This window comes from Setaria viridis, chromosome 5 (genome assembly GCF_005286985.2).
Source record: "Setaria viridis chromosome 5, Setaria_viridis_v4.0, whole genome shotgun sequence".
Lineage (NCBI taxonomy): Eukaryota > Viridiplantae > Streptophyta > Magnoliopsida > Poales > Poaceae > Setaria > Setaria viridis.
Genome location: NC_048267.2, coordinates 1104701 through 1129927, shown reverse-complemented (window position 1 = coordinate 1129927; position 25227 = coordinate 1104701). Strand labels below are relative to the sequence as shown.

The window sequence follows — 25227 nt, the reverse complement described above, 5'->3', positions numbered from 1 at the left end:
GTATAAAAACGTTATCACGAACTCTTAGATCAAAAGCACTCATAAGTGCATATGACTTTGGAAGTATTATTAAGGCCCCCTTTGGCACGGCTCATCCCAAAACGGCTTCACCGGTGAAGCCAAAGCCGGTGAACCCAAAAAAACTGGCTTCACCCGGCTTCTAGTTCATTTTAGTCCTAGCTTACAAAACAGCTTCACGCTACAGTGTCTCAATTTGCATGAAATAGTTGAAGTCAAAGCCGAAATAAGCCGTGCCAAATAGGGCCTAAGTAATTGGTCATGCATCCATTTGCAGGAAGGGAGGCTCCATGCCCCCAAGTCAATAAGCAGAGTCTCTCAAGGATGTATTAAACAGGAGTGCAGCACAGGCACTTAAGCATCCACCAGACTAGAACACAAACACGATAGGACACTCGTTTTGCTACACAAGCATCCTAGTGAGACATCAGGGCCAAAGTTAACCGGTCCTAACTTCTCCAGAAGATCCAATCGCTACAGTGTCTCGATTTGCGTAAAATAGATGAAGCTAGCCGTGCCAAAGAGGACCTAAGTAATTGGTCATGCATCCATTTGCAGGAAGGGAGGCTCCATGCCCCCAAGTCAATAAGCAGAGTCTCTCAAGGATGTATTAAACAGGAGTGCAGCACAGGCACTTAAGCATCCACCAGACTAGAACACAAACACGATAGGACACTCGTTTTGCTACACAAGCATCCTAGTGAGACATCAGGGCCAAAGTTAACCGGTCCTAACTTCTCCAGAAGATCCAATAACTAAACACATATGTACAAAAGAGTGAAAACAGCAAGGCAGACAATGATAAAACATTACGAGGGACAAAAGGTAAGCCTACGGTATACGGGTTACCGGAGCTATGGATGAAAGTAAGGGTCCTCCTTGTTCTGATAAATTGCAAACAGTTGTTTTGAGTAATTTGAAGCCACCCTGCGACAGAACCCAAGAGCATTAGAATCATGCTCCTCCAAATCATCGATGGTCTTCTTCAGTGGACCATCCCGATCACCATCCAGAAGAAATTCTGCTATGCAAGATCCCCTACAATGAACAGCACAGTGTAATCAAAATATCATCAGACTAAGAACATGAAAAAACTCTCTTAGTGCTCATCATTTCATTCTACTTTACTCTTTAAAGAGGAATATTACAGTAGACTAGGAGCTAAAGCAAATGCATCATTATGGTTGTGCGAGTTACATAGCACTGAAATTTCCCCTCAGCAAGGCCCTCAACCTAAACCTTTTAGATGAACAAAACCATAGACAACTTTTTTGAGCATTATGATGACCAATCTTTAAAAAAACTTAGTGAATCTATGTAGATTTTTTAGTTAATTACTTATTTTACAGTGTCTATGTGCATCAAATTATCATCAATACCTCAGTAGCAATGCAGAGTATTAAACTAATACAATATTAATATTAAACTAATACAATATTAATTTGTAACAAGAAATTTTGTCACATTTAGCAGTTCAACCCACGTGATGTATCTTGCTATAAAAAAACTACAGTAACATAAGGACGAAAATAAGGTACTAGTACTACTTTCCAAATTGAAATAAACAAATAAACAGAGCAGGAAGTAGAAGTTGCAACCACCCAATGACTTTACATCATTTTTTCACCTAAAGGAAGACTAGTTAAATGAATATTTCCACAACCATCCCCTTGCTTCTTCTGACTAGCAATGCAAATGCAAGAAAATAAACTAAATAGCTAGCACAGCAACATACCAATGGGCATCGATGTGGCTAAATCCCTGCTTATTATGAAGCAAAGCGGCCTTTTCCAACTGTTCCTCCTGAGTTTGCTTCCGATAGAGGGCACAAACAGCCGTCAGGCAAAGCTCAGGATGTTCAGCGAATGCTGCTAGCATATCTGCCTCAAATTTCCAGTCTTTAGCTTTCTTTTTACGGCCTATGTGAGCCATAACACCTGCGTAGTCTGCCACAGGATCAGACTCTTCTGGTCTTGGAGAGGATTCTTCATTCAGAACGGATGTACCGGACACATCATGGGATTCTTCATCAGATCCACTGGCACTTTCAGAAGAAGAATCATTTATAAACCCGTCTGTATCATTGTCTTCTTCCATATCATCTTCACTCCCTTCATAATCCTTGGGTTCAACAAAGTTGTTCACCCGGCGGGAAGCTCGTTCCCCTTTTGACTGATTCTTAACCAACCGCGCCGAGCGCCTTGTTGTGCGAGTAGAACACCCTTTTGCCTCATGCAATCCATCATCAGCATCATCTTCACTCGCCCTCTCTTTCCTCATCTTCTTCAGCACTTGAGAAATGGGAACCATATCATCCTCCTCCTCATCATCATCCCCACTCTCAATCTGCGCCGCAACTACACGTGAAGCGGCCTTCGAAACAACCACATGAACACCGCCAGTGACATCCTCAATTTCATCATCACTGTCACTGATTCCACACAACCCTCGCTTCCTGCTGGCCTTAACGCCTTCCTCCTGATCATCAGCATCATCGTTGCCACTCCCAAGCTCACCACCCTTCACATCCTCATCCTCGCTATCACTGGTGACCACCCGAGCCGCCGCCCGCCTCTTACCCCGTGGCGTGACCGAAACATCCTCGTCCTCCAGGCCCGCGCCATTTTCCATGTTGCTTCCGCCGCCTCCCTCAGCGTCCTCCGCATCGGCTTCATCCTCGCTCTCGCTGCTCACCACCCGATTCCGAGGAGTAGGGGCGGCAACGACGCCCTCCTCCGGGCTCTGCCCCTCGTTGGCATCAACAGCAGCAGGCCCCTCTTCGTAGTCACTCAACTCAATAATGTCGCAGGCCGCGCCGCCACCGAGCTTCTCGGCTTCCTCGTGCTTGCTTCGGCGTAAACCCGCCGCCAATCGCCCAGATTTTGGATCTCCCGCGCCTTCTCGCCTCGCCAAGGCCTCCCTCAAGCGCTCGTTCTCGGCTTCGAGGAGCGAGACCCTAGCCTCCAGTTCGGCGACGCGAGAGGACTTGGCGGCGAGCTTGGCGTCGAGGGCGCAGAACTTTGCCGCGGCCCCCGCGGCTTCCATTCCCGGCGGACGCGGCGGCGCAAAACCTTTTTGGGGCGAAGTGGAGGGAGGCTGTCGGCTGGGAAGATCGAACGGGACGGGGAGAAGTTCTTTTCGGCGTTCGGGACGGGCAGCAAGTTGGGCCTGGAAAACGGGCTAGCTAATTGCGAAGGACGTGATTGGGCTTGGGCTGCAGAAGAATGGGAGATTAGGTCTTTGGGCCAAAGAAATCGCAGCAACTGGCTGGCGCGTCTTTGCTGCCGGCCGGCGGGCTGGACCGAGAGATTTCAAATTTGCCACCCGCGCAGCCGCGCTATAGCTCGTTTGGCACATTCTCTGAATAACATTTCAGCGAGCCATACTACCAAGTACCAGCGAATTAACTAGGAAAATACTGAACTGAGTAGCATTCTATAGCACCAAGACATACTAGAAGTACAGGATTAAGATACCTCCTAATAACAGTAAAAATGAGCTGTAGCCACCGCTAAATACGAGTGATATAAGTTAACGATACTCCATCCGTTCTTAAATATATGATATATGGCGTGTAGCCATCTAGCTTCCGATTTGTCTCCTGCGTCGATGCGCAGAAGACATGCATGCAATTATGTACAAAATATCCCAAGTGAAGTGATTATCATAACGACGTTTTTTTTTCTTTAGGAGAAAGAAATAAGAGACCTTTATTTACCACTTAGTATAGTCGTACAAATGCTTTGATTTATTCACAAATTGTACACAAATTATTCTTTTCGATGAAATTGTACACAAATTATTAATACTACAAGAATCGCCACGGATAATCTGGTGGTGGTGAAAGAATGACGTGGTTAATTGCCACGGATAGTCTCAGTTGTGGCCTTCGGATCGTCCGCAGCCCATGATAGACTTGGGCAAGCGGCTGACCTTCTCCACGCCCTCCTCGAGCACCACCCCCATGCCCATGTACACGTGCGCCTCGATGTGGCAGTGGAACAGCCACACCCCGGGGTTGTCCGCCACGAACCTCACCGCCGTCCACCCAAGCGGGTGCAGCGCCACCGTGTTCTTCATCACCGGGTCCCTCAGGTTGAACTTTGCCGCGTCCCTCCCCGGCTCGAACTTGCCCTCGCCGTAGCCAAGCACCCAGAAGTCGTGCCCGTGGAGGTGCCACGGGTGCGTCTCGCTCATGCCGTTGAGCGCCGCCGTGTTCTGCAGCACCACGTCCACCACCGACCCCAGCGCCAGCCGGTACGCCGCGCTCGCCACCGTCCCGTTCGCCGCCGGCGGCGAGGCGATGTCGTAGCTCCTGTAGTTGTCGTACGCGTCCGCCGGGGGGCGCTGGTCGTCGTACGCGCCCCGGAGCCCGCGCTTCATCGAGACGAGGTACGGCGTCGCCGGGAACCGGAGCGACACGCCGTTGATGGCCCACCGCACGTGGCCGTCGATCCTGTTCTGCGTGTTGAGGAGGAGGAGCGTGCGGTCGGGCCTCGGCGGCGCGGGGAGGACGTGGTCCGGGTGCGCGGCGGCGAGGGACCTGCTCTGCGCGACCCTGGGCGCCGCGTCGTCCCACGCGGGGCCCGCTGGCGGCGGCGTCGGCGGCGGCGCCCGCGGGTCGTTCCCGGCGTAGCTCAGGACGGCCATGGCGCTCGGCGTCTTCCGCCTGCGGCCGACGACGTGCGACGCGGCCCAGTAGTTCCGGGACGGGTCCTGGTCGGCCTTGACTAGAACCGAGTACGTCTCGCCGGAGTAGACGAAGAGGCTGTCCACGACCACCGGCCTCACGTAGTGCCCGTCGGCTTCCACCACCGTCATCGAGTGGCCCTCGATCTCGAAGTTGAGCGACGAGAGCGACGTGAGGCTGCCGATGCGGAGGCGGTAGGTCTTCCCCGGCACGGCGGTGAACAGCGCCGGCAAGGCGCACGAGGCATTGCAGGCGGCGGCGCCGCCGCCGGGAGCAGCAGGAGAGCAGCCGAACATTCCTCGCCCGTTGATCAGCAGAGACTGTGGCTCGCCGACGAACTCGAGGGGGTCGGACGCGAGCCCGACGGCCTGCTCGTAGACGCTCTTGTGCCACCAGTCCATGAGGAGGACGGTGTGCTCCTCGTCGTAGGTGAAGGGCTCGACGACGCCGTCCGACTCCGACACGACGAGCATGCCGTCGAGCCCGGCGACGCGCTGCATCCCGTAGTGCGCGTGGTACAAGTACGTGCCCGGCTGAAACCACGTCGTACGTCGGATAGGTTAGCTTATCAGCTCAGATGAAAATGTTGTAGCTGTAGCAGTTAGCGTGCACGCTCACCCTGTCGACGACGAATCTGTAGGTGAAGGACTCGCCGGGCAGGATGGGGCACTGCGTGACGCCGACGGTGCCGTCGGCCCACGGCGAGCCCCGCTGGCGGATGCCGTGCCAGTGGATGCCCGTGTTCTCGGTCTCGAGCATGTTGCGCACGGTGACCACGACGGTGTCGCCCTGCGTGGCGCGGATGGTCGGGCCGGGCGCCTCGCCGTTGACGGTCACGGCCAGCTTCTCGAAGCAGTCCAGGGACTTGCGGTGGTAGGCGATGTCCCACGTGTGGTGGTGCACCTTGGCCTCCGCGGAGAGCGCCGCCAGCGAGCACAGAAAGGCGCCGAGGACGACGGCGAGCGTCGGCCGCCGCGACGGTGCCGCCATTCCGTCTTGAATGAAGAAGGGAGGTCGAACACGATCGATTGCTGCCCGCTGAGCGATTGTTGTGTGTGTTTAAGCCCCTACAAGGAGGCATTTTATACGTGCTGGTTTGAGCGTGTCGCGAACCGGTCAGTGCAAGTTGGCATGGGCATGTGCTCGTCTAGTCGTCTTGGGAGCAGATGATTGAAGAAAACCAGTGAACGCATGGCTCGGGAAGCCAGCTACTTCCTTCCTCCTGTCCGGATAACAAGTCCATCTAGATTTGTTAATAACTCTTAGGCCAATCTTCTTTACCTTTTAACCACGAATGAATGCCTAGAATTTTATATAGATTACAAACCATCATTTGCATTACTTTCATATAAAATATATGGTATCTCTTTTCATTGAAGATAGTATTTTGTTGTAAATAGCATTGCTAGTCAAAGGGTGATATTAGAAACCTTGCCAATGTCCCAATAAACTTAATGTTGATGAAGCGGATCATGCTACATCTCAGAAAGCGACCCCCCAGGCTTCGGCACTGCATTTTAACGTGCTCCATTGTCAATTTTTCTGATCGATTCCAACTAGTAACACGATTGAGTTTGGTCAACGAATGAAATGGATAAAAAAAAGGAAAAAGAAATGATCGTCCATCGATACTGCTTACTGCTACACGCGGCTGACCCGTGCCTGCTTTCTACACGTGGTATAGTATAGTTTTCTGATTTGGTAGTTGGTAGATCCTGTCAGCATACCGCAAGTGGAGTAACAAACCTGAGCGCCACAGCTCAACGGCCCCCTATGGGCTATGGCTTCCAATTTTCCACTAAAATTTTTTGAACTCTATTAAATTTTGAAAAAATTACCACTGTTGCCTCCCTAACAATGGAAAAATCGAGTTTCTGGCTACGCCCCTGGTTTTAGTGCGTTGCTGCTGCATACTGCTGAACTTGTTACTGACCCCCTGGTTTTAGTGAGTTTGTTTAGATTACAAGTTGTAGTTCTAGATGAACTAATCTTTCTCTAACGTGAGCTATATCTCTGCAACTTGATAGCATCCGAGTACAACACAATTGGTACTCGGTTACATGAGATAAACAGCCAATAATTCTAACACGCATCCCCATCTTCGGCTACCAGGCAGGTCTTCCCCCAGCATGTACGCACTCCACCGAGCATGAGCTCAGACGCAGCCGAAGTTGATTTGGCCAATCCTTGGACGCCGCCGCGCATTGAAATTCGATGCCGCTGTTGGAATTGATCTCCTAGTGGCGGCAGGGGAACACGGGCGCAGGTGCAGTAGCAGAAGCCGCGGCGGTGTAGTTGATCTCCTAGTTCTCGCGACACGCAGCGCCTCGGCCGGCCACGCCCCGCGAGCGCAGCGAGTTGTCCGGGCCGACGAGACTCGCCTGCAGTTGGTGCCTCGTGCCTCTGCGTCGAGTCACTGTCGTGTGGGTCCGGGTCCACATGACAGGGACTCAGCTGCAGTATAGTTGAGACGCTGCGTGCTGTCCGACACGCAACATTGACGCACGGCCAGCTTTCGCCCGGTGCATGCAGGTCGTATTCTGGTGCAAAGGAGCGCATCTCTCGGCCGGGCCGTCGCAGAAGGTCTGCCGTGCCGGTTCCTCTCGCCAAGGTCGTGCAACAGAAAGGGACGAAGTGAACGGCCAGGCCGCCAGACGATACCATGGAGCGCGGCGGCGCCACCAAAGCGCGCCAACAGAGGCGCCTACCTTTGTCCGCATCGAGCCCGCGACGCCAGATGCGCCGTGCCGCGCCGGCCGGAACACGCTTGACCGCGTTTGCCTGGCGAACCGGCTGCTGCCATGTGCACATACTTAGCCTTCATCGCCAGGCGACGCGCTCGGCGTCTGCCGAGCTCTGATACTGCTGCATCGCCCTCTTCGCGATCACCAAGAGGTGACAAACCACTGCGATTGTTGCTGCCATGCCCGCCCGGCCCCGTCGCGTGCCGTGACCTCAAGACTGCGGCTTCTCGCTTCGTGCGACCCCGGTGCGGCGAATGGAGCGCCCCCCCTACTTGCTACGGGGGTGAGATCGGTGGTTCATGGGCGGGATGGGGCTCCTCGATTCCGGCGGGGAGGACGGCAGCGGACGGGCAGCAGCAGGAGCGGACCCCGACTAGGGGGGCTATATGCAAAATACAGGGTCCTAATTTAATTTAGGGGTCTATATGTAAATACTCGGATCGTGATTAAGGGGGTGTTTGGAAGTACTCTACTCCACGAAAAATTGCTCCACTCCACCAACTCCAAAAATTTCGCAGCCAAACGCGTCTAGCTCCAGCAACTCCGGCTCCAGGAAAAAGGTGGAGCGGGGGGTTAGATCCACGCTTTTTTGAGTACCTCAAGGGGTGCTCCAAAAACCCCCTTTACGGACCTCCTCGTGGAGTTGGTGAGTATTTAACCACCATTGCCACTCGTTACACACATACCGGTTCGATTCAGAAAAAGAAAAAGCCCCGTCACCTCCCTCATCCCGCCGTGCCACCCCTCGCCCCGGCTCGCCACGCCGCCCCTGCCCGCCGCTCGCCGCGCCGCTCCGGCTCACCGCACGCCGCGCCGCCCGCCCGCCCGCCACCCGCGGCGCGCCGCGCCGCCCCGGCCTGCCACGCCCCGCGGCCGCCCCTGCGCCCCGGGAGAAGAAAGGAGAAGAACTAAAGGAGAAGAAAGAAAAACTAAAGGAGACTGACAAGTGGGACCCATTCACATGGGTATAATGGACTTTACATAGCAAGACCTTCTGTTTCTGGAGCTGTGCATTTTGCCAAACATGTGGACAGCTCTGGTATTTTTTTTGAGTTGGTAGAGTGGAGCTGCAATGTGGTGGAGTTGATGGAGTGAAGCTTAAAAATTTGAAGTGGAGTGCTCCCAAACAACCCCTAATACTCGGGTGGCGCCGTGGCGGAGCGACGGTGACCCAGCGAGGGATGGCCGCTCGCCGCCGAGTGGAGATGTAGCCTGCGGGCGGGGCGGTGCCCTCGGACGGAGGTGGTGCTGCGACGGTTTACACGATGGAGTGAGGGTGCGTGATCGTTGTGCGCAGCGGTTGCCTGCCTCCCGCCGCGTTTGAGCCGCTCGCCCACTGCACCGGCCGGCTCCGCCGCTACTCATCGTCTGCCAAGCCAACTCCCGGCAGCTCATTCTACTTTTAGAAGCTACAGACGCCTGGTCCTAATGCAATCGTCTCCGCTTGCTTTGCTTGCGACCTCGTGTGGTGGCGTCGCCTGGCCGGTTTGCATTCAGTGTCCTGGCGTGTCGCCGGCGTGTTCGCTGCTTTGCCTGCAAGGGGCCAATGCTGGTTTGACTTGACTCTGACTTTGCTCAAGCTCCATATTGTTTCTTTGGAGTCACAGATCAAAGATGATTAAAGATTGTTCTTCAGTCTTGAGTGTTGGTGTGGATGAATTTTTTATGTTACCTCTGACACTGATGGAAGGAATATCAGTATTTTTTTTTGAACGAATTGGCACGGGATAGTGCCTATTTCATTGATAAAGTAGGTAGTTACAGATTTTTACGTTAGAGATACAAGGAATATCAGTATTGAACGGTAGCCGATGCGTTCTGTGTCTTCTATCCAGAATCTCTATTTACAGTCAGTTTCTTTATTTGGAAATCTGATGAATTTGTCACATTAGACAGTGGCAATCAGGATACGTCATAGAACTTTGCTTTTACAGCTAAATGTGCAGCATTTTGAATGGGCTTGGTCCTATTAGTTGAAGGCAGGAACTATAGTGTTTGTATGGTCAGATTTATCCATCAGTTTATGAGCTTCTGACTATTCAGTTGTGTTGAAATTTGTAGTTGAATACAGAACTATCTAGTTAGCTTAGGATCCAACTGGATTTTCCTAGCTGAATGCAGCATACATCCTTTTTTTTTTGTTGCGGTGGACCAATAATGCTAGGTACAGCATGTGAAGATGTTACGGGGAATTTGAGATCATCATAAGAAAATGGATGAATCGTTAAAGCTATGTATCATGTTGTTCTGAGAGAGAGCCATAGAATCAGTGGAGGGCAAAAAGATGAAATTTGAAATAGTAAGTTATCCAATTTACACTCGTCCGTCATGAAGGAATTGCACATCAAGCAACTAACTATTTTCCTGTCCTCAGTTTTTGAGTCAATGTTGCCTGGATACTAGTTTTGGGTTCTGCACACCCTTTACTATACTAGTTTGAGTCAATTTGAAGATGCTTGCACTGTGAAGACATTACCGGTTAACATTAACACTAACTCACTGAATATACAAAGTCCCAGTATCTCTGAATGCTAACGTCATGTCTTCCCTAACCTCTTGGCTCTTGCTGTTCTTGCTTTGTCCCTCTGAATCCTCCCATTGTAGAACAGAGTCCATCAAGATACGAATATGTCGTGAGCAGAACAATTAATTAGGACGGCCGTGCGTCAACATTTGGAATCAGATGTAGAGGGTATTGAGATTGACGAAAGGTACGCGGCCCAATCCATCTCAAAGCCAACAGCGTTGCCCCACGAGTGGCCCTCCTCGGCCAGCTTCTCCACGGTTCCTTCCTGCAGGTTCAGCGCGTGCGCGCCTCCGCCATCTCCCATCGTGAACACGACCAGGCCGCTCTTCTCGCCAATCCACCGCAGTTTATGCGTGCGAAGGTCTCGGCAGTTCATCTTCATGTGGTGCACCATGATCGCCTCCTCATCAGAGCTCGATTCCTTCCTGCCGTTCTGGAACTGGAAGTCGTCTCCATCTCCACCAGGGATGTCGAAGTACGAGATCTTCGCCAGGGATGTCGAAGGCGCGGCGCCAAATTCTTCCGGCTGCTGCTCGTCTACAACGACCGGCAGCGTGGCTTCACCGCGCTCCGGTGCTACTCCTCGGACACCGGCCGCTGGGGAGAAGAGGCCAGGTCTGCGGTGAGCGTCTCTACCGGGGAGCTGCGCCACGTTGTCCCCGCCGCCGTGCTGCGCGGCGTGTGGCCTTCTGGCCGTATAAAAATTCGGGAAATATTTTCGCCGGCCGTCCTCTTTTCGCCGGCCGGCCGTGTGCGTGCGTAGCCCAAGTTGAAGTTGAGAAACCATGGGAGGAGCAACCACTGTGGGCGCCGGTACGTTATTGTCTCACATTCTTGTTCGTGAGACGCAACGACGACTCCAAGCGGTGGTGGGTGTGGCTTCTCCTCGGCCCTCCGTGTCGCCAAAAGCGCTGTCGCAGCCGTTGCATCACGGGACGCCCTCATCATATGCACGCACCATGCCGTCTGATCACCTGGGTTCCGGTTGGCTGCTTCCTTCCTTTTGCCGCGGACGACGACTGCCCCCAGGCCCCAACCGATTGGTTGGACGGCCGTCGCCGGCCGGCGGATTTTATTCGATGCGCTCCGGTCGCAGCTGCGTGTGCGTGCGGGCCGGTACTAGTACAGCTAGTGTACTAGTAGCAACTAGCACCACTTTCGGTTGCGACCTTTTGGCAACAGGGCGCCTTTGCGTATGGGCCTGCAGCCCTGCACTGCATGAGATTTTTTTTGCTGCAATTTGTTTCGGCCAACTTGTTTTTGCTTACGAATTCCCAATCTTGGTGATGTATGTAAAGTGCGCAAAAGTACTACGGAGTACTAGCACCAGTGAAGACAGCATTTCGTTGCAAGTAGTGGTTTGTTTTGTTCAGTGCGTAGCATCACTGTCTGCAGTGTTACCTGCTCCACGTACGTAGCAATGCTGGTGCCATCGTTTTAGTTGAGATGTTAGCGTCCACTATATACTACTGGCCACTAGACCATGCATTACACTCGTAAGTGTTACAGATGCTCCAGCACTGGACCATAGCGGGCGGGCGTACAGGTGCATGGCATTGACCTGAACTGTCGCCGGTTGGTAACATCTCGCGTACTAGTGCTTGGCATCTCGCGTCGGCTACGCCACCTGACTGAGACAGCCAACTGCAGTCTCTGAAGTCTGAGCCACCCCAGTCGAAGCCTGCCGCCTGCAAGGTTGGTTGGTTGGGCCACACCACACGATGCATACACTTGCGGCTCGCCGCAGCCGAACACGCCGCCGGGCGGCCGGACCAGCCACTCACTTTTCAGGTTGCCGCCCGGCCGCATGGATGCTATGGTGGGCGCTCCTAGATGCATCAAATGATGACGTGAGACGACGACGATCGACGGAGGCACGGAACCAGCCGGACCAACAGACGGACGGGCGCCGCTGCAGGGGACCTCGCCGTCGCATCACGTGAAGGACGTGACCCTCGCAACGCCCGGAGCCGGCCGTGCACCACCACCACCCACATCACAGGTCCCCAAAAGCGCACCCGTCTCCGGGCGCTTTTTCCTCTGCTCCGATCGGTCAACCTGCCGTGCTGTGGGCGTTGACATGCGAGAGCTAGCGGGTGCCAAATTGCCAACCGCCACCGTACCGGCGGCAGGGCCGGGCACGGACGCGCGCCGTCCGCCGTCCACCTGGCCCTGCTGGGCTGCGTAAACGCAACCACTTCACTTGCCATCCATCACCTACTGTGTCCATCCATGCCGAGTTACTCGATCGCTCATGTACACGCGCCCGCGCGTCGCTTTCACGTACGCTTTCACGCGTCCTCTGACAGCGTAGGCCACCCGTTCGCTCTTGCCGCAGGCCGCCTGCTGCTCTGCAAGTCGGTTTGCTGCTAGCTGGTTGCATTTCTCGTGAGTGCCCGAGAGGCGAGAGAGAGCACTCGCGACCGTAGCTTTGTAGTTTAAAAGGCAGTATAAAAGGCGTCCACCCCCACGATCTCTCCCCGCAGATCGATCCCGACGATCGAGAGACACGAAGCTTTGTAGTTGTAGAGACCAAAGAGAGAAAGAGATCCCAGATCTTGTATCTTCCATGGAGACGATGATGGCGGCGGACGGCGGGCGGGAGGCGGCGGCGAGGTCGTCGTCGTACGGGGGGAAGAGGGACGACGGCGGCCAGCAGCAGCACCGGCAGGCCGGCGTCGGGTGCGGCGGCCACTACTTCCAGATGCCGCTGCACTACCCGAGGTATACCCGGGAGGAGTACGAGGCGATGCCCGAGTGGCAGCTGGACCGCCTCCTCTCCGAGTACGGCCTCCCCGCCACCGGCACCCTCCACCACAAGCGTACCTTCGCCATCGGCGCCTTCCTCTGGGGCGCCAACGGCGGCGGCAACCACTGATGACCGAGCTACCTAGCTTTACCTCATCTGGCCAGCAGTTTTATTTCCTCATCTAGCTTCATCGATCGTACTCCGTAACTAGTTTCCGTCCTAGCTTGCACTCTGTATATTGTGTATGCGCGTTGTCAGGAGGGAGTTCAACTAAGCACGTAGTCACCTACTAGTTCTGTGCTGATCAGGTCTTGTTTGCTAGCTTTGGTTACCTCTTTGCATATGTTGGTCATGGTGAGAGGATTGATCTGATCAGATGACGAGCCCTTAGCATACTGGCACATCATTCCGTTGTTGTTTCTTACTGCATTGGCCTAAATAGCTTGCTAGACATATAGCTGTGTCTTGTAACTCTTGTAAAATAATGTGCCGGTTTATATATTGCTAGGTAATTGGAGTATGTGTCTGGAAATGTGTGTTTTCATGCTCATCTCATGCTTGACGTAACACGTTAGGTGACCAGCGAGAAAGGCATGCAGCAGCTCCTGTTGAGCTCGATGACCCTACACGCCTTCCCATGACCTGGAGGGCGTACGTTCAAGCCGAGCAAACTACCATATACTCCTTTCTATACATAAGTTGGCACTCTGACCATCTATAACAAGCCTCATACACATGTCAAGCCTCATCGCTTGATTTCATATCCAATATGACATGCATGTGTGCTCGCTTGTTTATATGCAAACAATGTTAATTGACTAAATTCTCTTAAAAAATGTTAATTGACTAAATTTAATACAAAGGCAGATTAGTATACGAAGAAAAGGTGGAATGTTCAAACTGTTAGTAATGTACTAACAAAGCCTCTCTCTTTTTCTTTTTTTCATTTTTCAACAACAAAAGCAACATTCAATACATAAAAAAACACAAACAATAAATTGTTACCACCAATTAATTCCTTAGCAATGTTTACAATAATGAAGAAGCACATAAGCATGCCAGCTTAAGCCTCGAAGTATTTAATCTAAGAGCTAGCAAAATCGTAACTTTTTTATATCTAAGAAATAGGCTCATCTATCGTAGAGAAATACTGCAAAGCTATATAGTACGTGTGGCTTCTGGGCCGGGATTGGCAAGTTGGAAAATTAGACCTAAACTATAGGTGATCCCATGGAGCTGCCCTAAAGTCTGAGTTTGCTGTAATTTGTCTAGCCCATATTCTAATCTGGCATGAGAGGAGTAAACAACCAAATTCTAACATTTGAACTCATCTATAAGGTGCCCACGACTCATACACATGTCACGGACCCACATGGCCACATCAGCCCAAGGCTCATTTTGACCCAACAAGGGAAGTTAATTAAGAGGACTTAATACATCATATATGCATAAAGCCTTCAAGGGTTCAATGTAAACCTTTGGGACAAAGCTGTGGGATTAATTTGAATGTTACTGTTTCGCAATTTTTTTTAATATTACCGAGAAAAGCTATATTCGAATTTCAACGCATTGCAGTGATGTGGATAACAACTACCTTTTCTTTTTTTTTTAGAAAGCAGGTCCCAACCTTTTTGCTTTGCTTCAAAGCCAAATAAAAAGGTTATATCCTGGTACGATGCGTTAGCATTCCGCTCAGGAAATTAAAGATGAAAAGATACGCAGTTGACCGAGTAGGATACCCAAGCCAACGCCGACACACCAAACGGCCGGCCAGGGAAGCAAAGTCATCCACCGACCTCGGTGGCCGCCTGCTGGCCGGAGCCATCAATCACACTTCTCGCTCGTACGGAGTGTGAACACCCAGCGGTCTTCGATCAGTTTGAAAGCAAAGCAAGGCAAGCACACTTGGAGAACTCATGACGTGATGGGAGCAAAGTTTGAAAGCTAAAGATATAAACATTTGCATCTTTTAATCTTTTTTTTTAATATAAAATCTGTCGAATTGAGCTTAACAACACCAAATCAAACAGGTCCGATCAGGCCGGTTGGGTGAGTGACAGGAACCGCCCGTTTTTAGAGTGGAAAGGCCTGTCAGCTAACCTCTTCTCTCACGTCGCTTTCCGATGCTCCTAGACGAATAGCTCTCTCAATGCAAGCCGGCCGGCCGTCGTGGCCTCCCCTGGATCGGTCTTGAGGTTGCGGTCGTAAGCTCGATGACGACGGCCATTTCGCGGCTCATTCGTTGAACCCACAAGGCTCGTCATGTTGCCAACTTTTAGGTCCCCCAACTAGCTCGTTGCAAGATTATTCGTCGTCTTATGCTAGACTCCTCGCGTCCGGTCTAGTTCATCATATCATCTGCGAGCTAGCGCTCCACGTTGTTGTATTGGAATGGTAATTTGTTAGTACTCACTGCATTTCAAATTATAGATAATCTTGATTTTATCCTAAATTTAATTTCTTTATTTTTATCAGATTTATAAAAAAAACATTCATCAAATTTGTTTTTATAAATTCATCATAAAATGTCTCTTTAATTATGCATTTATTTGGCACGGTCGCCATTAATATCCTTTAATACGAGTTTGGTTAAAGCTAGAAAAAGTTTAGAATGGAATAAAATTAAAAGAAACAAAACTGATAGATCTGTCTGTAATATTCAGTGTTGAGAGTTTGGCGCTACATCACCTTTTTTAGACGATCAAACCTATCAGAGGGCCCACAAGTAGTGACACGTTTATGAGTGGCACGAGCCAGATCAGATAGATATTCACGGCGTGTCAGCTTGTGGGAGAGGGAGACGAGTAGTGATACGTTTAGGAGTGGCACGTTTGCTCTCTCTCTCTCTCTAGCTCACCACCAGAGCCAAAACCAAAGAGGAAAAGCGTAAAACAGAGGAGTGGGGGAGGGCATGGCTCAGCTCCTGCACCTGCCGGACCTCGCGGCGGCGCGGCCGCCGGCGAGGAGGAGGGGCGTGGCGGTGGCGGCTTCGGGGGCCCGCGTGAAGCAGGGGGAGGCGGGGAAGAGGCGGGTGATCAGGGTCGCCGACCCCGTGCGGGAGGGCCGGCTGCCGGTCCCGCCAACGCCGCCGCTCTTCGCCGCGCCGGTCACGCCCTCGGAGTCGCCGGCGGCGGCCAGGCGGCGGGAGGAGGACGAGGAGGAGAGGCAGAGGTACTACCTCAACATGGGGTACGCGATCCGGACGCTCAGGGAGGAGCTCCCCGATGTGCTCTACAAGGAGCCCAGCTTCGACATCTACAGGTTCGCCTCCCTCTTGGATTGATGAAAGTTTGATTCTTTGTGGTTTAGTTGAGCTTCTTTAGGCGGATTCGAATTGAATTAGTGGTAAAAGTTTGGTCTTTTTCAGAGGTAAGCGCTTCAATTCATTATTAGGGAGACTTTTCAGTACCTGCTAAGAGTTGTCACTGCACCTACTTGGCTACTTCTAATTACGACATGTGTATACCTTAAGTTAAGCTGCCTTCTCATGTAGCTTGTGATCTACACTAGCTGCCACTGGACAGATCTGTGTTTTTTTTTCTCGTTAAGGAACACAGATTTGTATATAGACTTGATTATGTTCAGAATGCGGTCCAATAATCAGCAGTTGTAAATATTTCAGAGATCATGGTGGACAGCAACACTTTACTTCTTGACTGATTGAGAATTCGACCCTATCTTACGATATTGCTTTTGGCTGGAAATGATAGTTTAGCTTAGCTAGAGTACCATCACCGTTGATGCAGTGGCTAGTCTTGGAGTAGGAATGGAGGAGCGTTGTTGGTGTTTCTTACTGGTCTGCTTGTTAAAGTTGTCATCTAGCATCTGAAGAGTCATATTCAGATTTGAAGCTCATATATTTGTCCATACATAATGTTAATTAGGATATAGTCCGTTTATGGATATGAGCGATGGCCTTGTCTATAGAGTTGCGTTCTTAGCTGTTGGAGAACATGAGTATTTTCAAGGACTATGTGATGAACCAATACTCCTATAGTGTTGAGATTGAGTCAACCATCCCCATAATGAACTGCAATGTGGAGTGGCTGACTTTTTTTTTTTTTTGACTGGAGACTGGGAGGTTGTTATGATATGACATCTTATTTCAATTCGTATTTGTTCATTTGCATGGTTAGTTTCTATATGCCCCATTGTCTTTTTATGTTAGAATCATATTCAGAACTGAAGCTCAGATATTTTAACCCCTATATAATGTTAATTTGGACACAGACTGTATGGGGGTTTGTATATTGAGCTGTCATCTTCAGCTATCAGCAAACGAGGGTATTTTCAAGGACTGTGTGATGACCCTGGACTCCTGCAGTGTAGATTTTGAGTTGAACATCCCCATGATGTACTGAAATGTTGACCGGAGAAATTATAAGCCTTAAACTTGAGCCTTTAGTGCCGTTCACATGATTAGATTTGTTATGATATGACATCTTGTTTCAGTTATTTTTTGTATTTATGTGGTTGATATTTGTCACCTTGCCTTCCTGTTGTTAGTTTAGTCCTCAACTCCGGGCTCACTGATTATTAGACACAACCTTATATTACGTCTAATGGTTTTCATAGTTGGGTCAAGGTCTGCCACCCTTTCTCATTTTTTTCAAGCTACGTGACTATTTAAACGCATCCTCATTCAGTCAAGATTTTTATTGTTCTGCAGTGTCGTCTGATTCCTGTTGGGTTTCAACTCTAGCCTACCCCAACTTGCTTGGGACTGAAAGGCTTTGATGCTGCTGTTGTTGTAGTATCGTCTGATTGTCAGACTTTTATTCAAATGCATCTGTGTCAGTTATTGGTTGCTCATGTACATTTTGTTTTGGCTAACTTTATCAGCTTCTCCATTTCATGTTTAACCTTCTTACTGTACTGCAAACATAATGCTAAGTCTTCCTCCCTTTTGTGAAAGAAATGAAGTCTGTCTTTAACCTTTCTGTAGTCAGTAGCTTTGAACGATTTGGTTTGCATACAACGCAGTATACCACTGTTCCTTTGAGCATTTTCTGAACTGTATAATGTTAACTCACATACCCAGAAGAGCAATTAAGATAACAGAAAAATACTGTATGCTGTTTCTGTACTAACATGTTAGCTTTGCATCAGTATGTACAGCTGTTATTTCAATCTTCAGTCTTCACTGTGTACTGTACTGGTTTGATGCTTGACATGAGTTCTTGCTTGAATTGGGTAGCTTTGGTCTGCAACTGTAGATTGTGGCAACACTTAGGTCACATTTTCTTTAGAGCTCGTTAGCTGTTGTGTCGTATCATTTTTTTTCCCTAATTCTATTTGTTACATTTTTTCAGAGATGACATTGTCTTCAAAGATCCTTTGAATACATTCAAGGGCCTGGAAAATTACAAAAGGATATTCTGGGCACTACGTTTTACTGGCCGGATCTTTTTCAAAGCACTGTGGGTTGATATAGTCAGTATATGGCAGCCTGCTGAGAACCTTATCATGATTCGCTGGATTGCCCACGGCATTCCTCGAGTTCCGTGGGACGGGCTCGGTCGCTTTGATGGCGCTTCTGTGTATAAACTCGACAAGAATGGGAAGATCTATGAGCATAAGGTGCACAATGTTGCTATGAATCCACCAACAAAATTCAAAGTCCTACCAGTCCATGAGCTAATCAGATCACTTGATTGTCCTTCTACTGCAAAACCAACTTACTTTGAGGCCTCATCTCAATATTTGTGCACAGCCCCGTCTTATTTGAGATTAGCATGGATAAAATGCTACATCTCATTGTGCCGTATGCTTTCGCTAGCAAATCTGGGAGAAGGATAGCATGGGTTTAGCATTATACTTCCAAATTTTGTATTTTCATTGTATGATAGCGCACGAAGTTACTGAGTAAATTGAGTCATAACAGTTGTATATATGTACAGTGATAGTTTATAGAATAAGAATTGCTCTTAGTTAAGGTGTACAAACTGTAACGATGCACTTGTTATTGATTGTTAAATATCAGTCAGCAACCTAGTCTGACATGTTTCTATTCCCAGTGTCAAGAGGTGTTGTTGTGGCCAAGTTGACTGGGAATATTTGTGTTAACCCTCTGCACCTTACATCTGCGATGTCATATATGCTGATAAAAAATAAAGGCGCAACGATTGCCTCATCTGTGCCAATCCAAAAACACGACAGACTTGGCACACTTGTCTCACCAGTGCAGATATAACCCTGACTGGGCAAATTTAACTCGGCATATTTGTTAACCCTATATCTGGATTGGGTTTTTGGATTAGCACAGCTGAGGGATTCGTTGCACCTTTATTCCCTCACCTGCAGCAAGCATTCTATAGTAATTCACTTTACAAATGCTGGCAAACTTGAAAGTTTGCATCTTAGTCGAAACCCACATGTTGCTGGTCCAAAATGGTGAAGTTTAATATAATAAGAAAAAATATTACGTTGAATAATTTACCCCGAACACGAACTAAATATTTGATACGATGAAAATTGGGTTGGATCCTTACCCCTTGCGTTGGTCCTGATGAAAACCTTCACGTTTCTCATACTATCCTTGTCCAGGAAACTCTTCCAGAAGCTCGGAAGCTGTTGGGCAGCGTTGGAGATTCGTACGGAGTTTTCCTAACCGTCCGATTAAAACCCGCCGTCTCCTTCACTGCTACCCCCACCACTCCCGTCGCAACCTCCGCCGCCGCCCCGCCAATAATGCTTCCATTCATGATAGGAATACGACCTTCCAATAATTTGCAGGAAGATTTAGGACAAGCAGATGCCAGGGCAACCTCAGTACCTCACTGCATCAAATTGCCCCTTAGATATGCTGTCCGTAACCATTTACAAGGCCTCTTTCGTTTTATTAGGACAACCCTCTGACAAATAATTAGCAGAGCATTGCAAGTTTTCACATTGCAACGCAGTTATTTGCAATGCAAATTGGTAATTAAGTGTGAGCTATTTGATTGGTTATTTCTACAGATCAAGTAAAAGAGGACATTAGATTGTCTGATCTTAAACACTTGATACTGAAAAAAGGGGAAAAAGTATCATAAGTTTTCCCTCAATAGTTGAGACTGCCTTCATCTCAGATGTCTATATTCTTTGCTTGCTTCCAAAGTTCCAAATAATTATGTTTTTAGCCCAATGTATTGGCTGTCTTGTCATATGCATTTCTCTAAAAAGAAGAATCGAAAACCTAAAACCATACCTTACACATCATTGACGTGGAACAAAAATTAATACTTAATCAGTGCTTGGTGGTTTGAATGCTTCCAGGACAATGGATAATGCAAACAGTTCCCTAATCCCCACCAAAATATGGATAATACATATCAACTAAACAATAGACTTGGGAAAAAAGAACCAAGACTTTTTTTTATTTAAAAACACTTGATTCCATGATTTCTAAGCTATTCATTTACAAATTTGGACAGCACAAAAGGTAAGAAATCATATATCACAAACCTGGCGCACATCTTGTGTTTGCATGGTCAAACATTCAATAAAACCCAAACTTTTGGACATTATATTCTTGCAATTTGACATTGATGAAGTTTTACCAAATAGCACACAAATTGAAAATAACACATAATATCACCAATTCAAACCATGTTAGTTGGCCTAATAGCTTCACCCTCATACTCCTTTTTGCACCATACTAACTATTTCAGAGAATTACCAGCTTTCCAGTTGTTGTGGTGATCAATGACACAACAATGAGAATTTGGGGAGAGATAACGGCATCAATGACATAGGACAACTTTGGAACAGATATGGAAAGTTTACCTTGAAAATCTAATATTCAAATTTGAACATAGTTTTTTTTTGGCTTACCCTTCTCTATCCTGTAGCAGAGTTATTAAAAAGGCTGATGGGTTCATAGCCTCAGTAAACATTCAGCATAACACCCGGTAACCAAAAACTAGCATAATGTATTCTGATTTCATTGATGTGTCCATGAATCAATTAATATTCTCTGATCGCCTGAAAGTTTCTCTCAGAAATATTATTACTTGTCGCCTAATAGATCTCATAAGCCAAGTATTCATGATGTGGGTATCTGAAAACAAAGCCACATCTCTCTACAAAATAATCTGCTCCAAACATGTACACTCCGATGCAATAAGAACCTGGTAAACTATACAGCGTAAACTACCAAATCAAACAATTACTTCAGATGATATATTCCAATTCACCATCAGTACATACATTATAGAGCTAGAGCATCTGACATTACCTGTATCGATATTTTTTATCTACTTGCACCACCATCTTAGCCTCTCAACAAATCTATATATAACCTCCCTCCATCCATAATACTCCACACTTCAACAGCCACTTCAACAGCTGAACTGAAGAACAAACAGAACAGTTATATCCGTATCAATGGACCTCCTCTGTGCAATCCTAGAGCTGTTGTTTAGGAGGCACCTTTGAATTGGGGAATGAATGGAAAGAAGGGTAGTATAAGGATTGATATCTGCCTACCATCAAACATTGTGGTGCCAGAAGCTGTAAAGAAGCCAATCACTGAAGAAGTTCCCTCCCCCAGAAAGTGGCTACGTGATGTCTGGGAATTTGCAAGGCAGGACACGAACAGGGTCACCTTTGCACTCAAGGTTGGCCTTGCTTGCCTCCTTGTGTCACTGCTCATACTCTTCCGTGCATCCTATGACATCTTTGGGACTAACATCATCTGGTCCATCGTCACTGTTGCTATTATGTTCGAGTACACTGTTGGTAAGTATCATCTCTAGACCCCTTCCTTTTAATCTTCTTAATATAATGATACGCAGTTCTCCTGCGTGTTCGAGAAAAAAAAAGTATCATCTCTATGCATGAGTAGCTAGCCAAAGAACTCTTTTGAATCATTCTGAACAATATCTGGATATGATATTTCTTTTTCAAGAAGCATTGGTGAAGACTAAGTCAAAGTAATTATCGTTGAAAAATCCTAACAGTTTAGCCATGTGTAGGTGCAACTTTGAACCGCGGATTCAACCGGGCTCTCGGAAGCGTACTTGCTGGAGTATTCGCCATAGTCGTAATTCAAGTGGCTATGTCTAGCGGCCACATTGCAGAACCATGGTTTCAGCATCTTTCTTATTGGTATGCCTTAAAACCTGATTTGTATTCAACATAAAATCCATATAAGCTATGACATGAAACAGCAACTACAATAAATTCAGTTTTTTTACTAAGCAGTGTGACATGCAGGAGCTGTAACATTCTTTATGAAGCTATGGCCATCATTAGTTCCATATGAGTATGGTTTTCGAGTTATCCTACTCACCTACTGCCTAATCATTGTATCGGGCTACTGCATGGGAAACCCCATCAAGACAGCGATGAACAGACTCTACTCAATTGCAATGGGAGGGCTTGTTGCTGTTCTTGTAAATGCCTTTATTTTCCAGATCTGGGCAGGGGAACAACTGCACAAGGAGCTAGTTAGCAACTTCAACTCTCTGGCAGACTCCTTAGAAGGTTTCTCCACATCACCTTAATCCTAGAGATAGTTTTTTTTTTCATATATCACAGAGAAGGTTGCATGACATATCACTCTTTTACTTTCTATTGCTATAGAGTGCGTCAAAAAATACATAAGCGATGATGGTTCCAAACATCCAGACTTCTCCAAGACTGTCATGGATGACTTCCCTGATGAACCGGCATTCAGGAAGTGCCGGGCTACCTTAAATTCGTCAGAAAAACTTGACTCACTGGTAACTATTTGACCTAATTCTCTATACTAATTTGTATTATAATCAATAGCATGCCAGAAAACATTTTGCCATTGATATGGTGGTAATCTCCAGGCAAACTCTGCTAAATGGGAGCCTCCTCATGGGAGATTCAAGCACCTTTTCTACCCATGGGCAGAGTACGTGAAGGTTGGTAATGTTCTTCGGCACTGCGCCTATGAGGTGATGGCTCTGCATGGTTGTGTGCACTCAGAGATTCAGGTATTGTAGGGATTCTCACTGCAGCTAAGTCCTTGTGCCTGGTTTCCTCTTACCCTTCGTCTGCTAGCTAACAGCAGCAGTTTCAAAACATATAATCCTGAGTGAATTTTAATGAAAACATAATACATATTGAGAAACATGACATATAGATGCACAAGTGAATTCTCTGAACTGATCATAGGAAACAAGTGGCAACTCTGCACTCCTCAATTTCAGAATAGAATTTGATGCCTTCATTGGTACCTTTACAGGACAGCTATTAGCTCTTTGTCCTAGTAGTGCAAAACAACATATTATGCAATGTAACACAATGTACTCACAGAAAGCAATAGTGATACTTCAGCAAAGGACCAGAAAGGAACATACCTAATATCTGAGAATGCCATCAGAAAATGTGTCCTTTCACCTTTGAAGGACAACTATGCAGCAGATGTTCAGTGTGTCATCGCCATTGTTGATACCTTGTATGGATCAAACTTGCCACCTCACCTATAGACAGTTGTATACATCTTTGTAGTTTGCTTCCAGTAGGGAATCTTTTGCTAGTTCTTTGCCTATGCAGAACATCTGAGGAAGAAGATAACAAGCTGATCAATAAATAAAATTTCAAATACTTTTGGTTGGTAGAGACATCACATTAAGTATCTGAAATGGTCAACTTGACTGAAGAGAGCTATAAACTACTTAGGAGAAGAATGAAAGGAAACACAAAATATGCCAACTAGAAATGTTAAACATGTTTAACAAATTATGAATCGTACAGTACAAGGCTGCAAGTGCAACCAACTGCAACTTAAACTAAAAATAGTGTGACAACTTAGCGGAGTTTGCCTAGATTTTTAACAACACAGGGAAAAAATGTTATATTTCCACATGAGTTTAACGATAGTATTCAATTTGCTCAATTTTCGCTACTTTTTGCTACATTTTCAAATCTTCTGAGCAAATCATATAACAAACATGATAGTCAACAAGCTCTTAACATTAATTTGCACATAACACTAGTTTTACATTCTTGCAGGCACCATACAACCTAAAGTGTGCCTTCCGCTATGAGATCTTAGATGCCACAAATCAAGCTGCAGGGCTGTTGCGCAGTCTAGCAAAGGATGTAAAGAACATGAAATGGAGCCTTCAGACTAGCCTACTGAAGCATGTCCATATCTCAACCAAGCGCCTGCAACACTCAATTGACCTGCACTACCTGTTTACAGCAAATCATGAAGACGGCTCTTCCAAGGCACAACTGAAAACTACCAGATTTCTGCCCTTTAACCTCAAGGATTTCAATAAAGAATCTGGCGAGCAGGAAAGCAAGGTCACCAGAAACACAACTACCCCATCAGCACCAATGCAAGCTGAATCCTACCATGAAATGATGAAATGGCAACAGAGGAGACTGCACTCATGGCTTCCTAGGGAGGTTGATAATTTTGAAGATGGTGAAAATGTTGTCTCGGATCTGATCCCAAGGATGTGCGCTCTTGAGAGTACCACAGCTCTGTCCCTTGCGACATTTACATCACTACTGATTGAATTTGTTGCTAGGCTAGATCATTTGGTCGAAGCTGTTGAAAAGCTTGCAACTGTGGCCAGGTTCAAGGAGCAGATCATGAACTAACCATTCAATAGTATTGACAAACTAAAGATTAACTATACATACTGGCTACAGAACTAAGTATTTACTTATTCACTAGAAGAATCCATTGGGTGCTCTTCACTTCATGTACTCCTCAAAACGAGGGAGTGTGTTTACTTATAGACATTTGACGGTGGAGCAAAATGGTTAAGTATAGAATTCATACTCTGGAGTCAGTTGTGGCATAATCAAGTGGATAAGTTCAAAGTGTCTGTGTGAATTGTATCGCACGTCTTCTTTGTTGACCTTAACTCTCTTAGAACTTGGATAACTGGGTCAAACCCCGAAAAAAGTAAGTTTGCCATTGAACATACTTGAGCAGATCATGGAACAAACCACTGACGGAATGAACTTGAGAGACTACCAAATTACTCCGCGGTATACATTTCCGCAAAGCACTATTCTATGCATTCCTATCAACATCCAGAATCAGGATTGACTTCCACACTCAACATCCAGAATCGGCATCCATTGCAGTCCAATAAACCCCACGGAAAAAAATCACATAAAAAACGGAATCAAACATGTTGCGATACGAAGAAAGACACAAGATCAACCGAAAAGCGCAACAAGAACAAGCAGGAGCAGTCACAGAAGCATACCGCCGAGCACCTGGTGAGCATTTCGGTTTGTGCGGCGAGTGTAGGCGCAACCCACACATTCCCTCGGAACTCCGCAAAGGCGCGATCCAGACTACTCACGATCTAGGCGTCGATCGATTTGACCGCCAATGCAATGGAGGGCCATGGTGGATGCGCGCCGCTCCCAGCAGCAGCGGTAGAATTGCCGTTGCCGAAGATGAACGATGCCGCGGTCGGGAAAAAAAAAACGATGCCGCAGCATTTCTTTTTCTCTTTTCCTCTTTTCCATTCTATTGGGCCCAATGGAGCATAAATTGGGTCGGTCCTGAATA

At 47.7% G+C, this 25227-nt stretch overlaps 4 protein-coding genes, 1 long non-coding RNA gene and 1 pseudogene across 5 annotated transcripts; 3 read left to right on the top strand and 3 right to left on the bottom strand.

Moving 5' to 3' along the window:
* Nucleotides 1-604: 604 nt before the first annotated feature.
* Nucleotides 605-3136, bottom strand: LOC117854956 (uncharacterized). Its single transcript, XM_034737218.2, has 2 exons — nt 1754-3136; nt 605-1056 (listed from the first exon to the last, which is right to left on the bottom strand). The coding sequence occupies exons 1-2, from the start codon at nt 3061-3063 to the stop codon at nt 873-875; spliced, it is 1494 nt and encodes a 497-aa protein (XP_034593109.1). The 5' UTR covers nt 3064-3136; the 3' UTR covers nt 605-872.
* Nucleotides 3137-3710: 574 nt separating this feature from the next.
* LOC117858665 (L-ascorbate oxidase) lies at nt 3711-5745 on the bottom strand. Its single transcript, XM_034741770.2, has 2 exons — nt 5327-5745; nt 3711-5241 (listed from the first exon to the last, which is right to left on the bottom strand). The coding sequence occupies exons 1-2, from the start codon at nt 5696-5698 to the stop codon at nt 3895-3897; spliced, it is 1719 nt and encodes a 572-aa protein (XP_034597661.1). The 5' UTR covers nt 5699-5745; the 3' UTR covers nt 3711-3894.
* Nucleotides 5746-12359: 6614 nt separating this feature from the next.
* On the top strand, nt 12360-13248 carry LOC117855626 (uncharacterized). The gene has a single exon (XM_034738015.2). The coding sequence runs from the start codon at nt 12549-12551 to the stop codon at nt 12855-12857; it is 309 nt and encodes a 102-aa protein (XP_034593906.1). The 5' UTR covers nt 12360-12548; the 3' UTR covers nt 12858-13248.
* A 2287-nt stretch (nt 13249-15535) lies between these two features.
* LOC117855921 (uncharacterized) lies at nt 15536-18738 on the top strand. Its single transcript, XM_034738320.2, has 2 exons — nt 15536-15989; nt 18041-18738. Exons 1-2 carry the CDS (start codon nt 15640-15642, stop codon nt 18525-18527), a joined length of 837 nt encoding a protein of 278 aa, XP_034594211.1. The 5' UTR covers nt 15536-15639; the 3' UTR covers nt 18528-18738.
* Nucleotides 18739-20866: 2128 nt separating this feature from the next.
* On the bottom strand, nt 20867-25220 carry LOC117855922 (uncharacterized). Its single transcript, XR_004640586.2, has 4 exons — nt 24917-25220; nt 23042-23242; nt 21198-21510; nt 20867-21061 (listed from the first exon to the last, which is right to left on the bottom strand). It is a non-coding gene; the product is annotated as an uncharacterized lncRNA (long non-coding RNA).
* Nucleotides 21053-24296, top strand: LOC117855917 (aluminum-activated malate transporter 9-like; annotated as a pseudogene).
* Nucleotides 25221-25227: the final 7 nt, after the last annotated feature.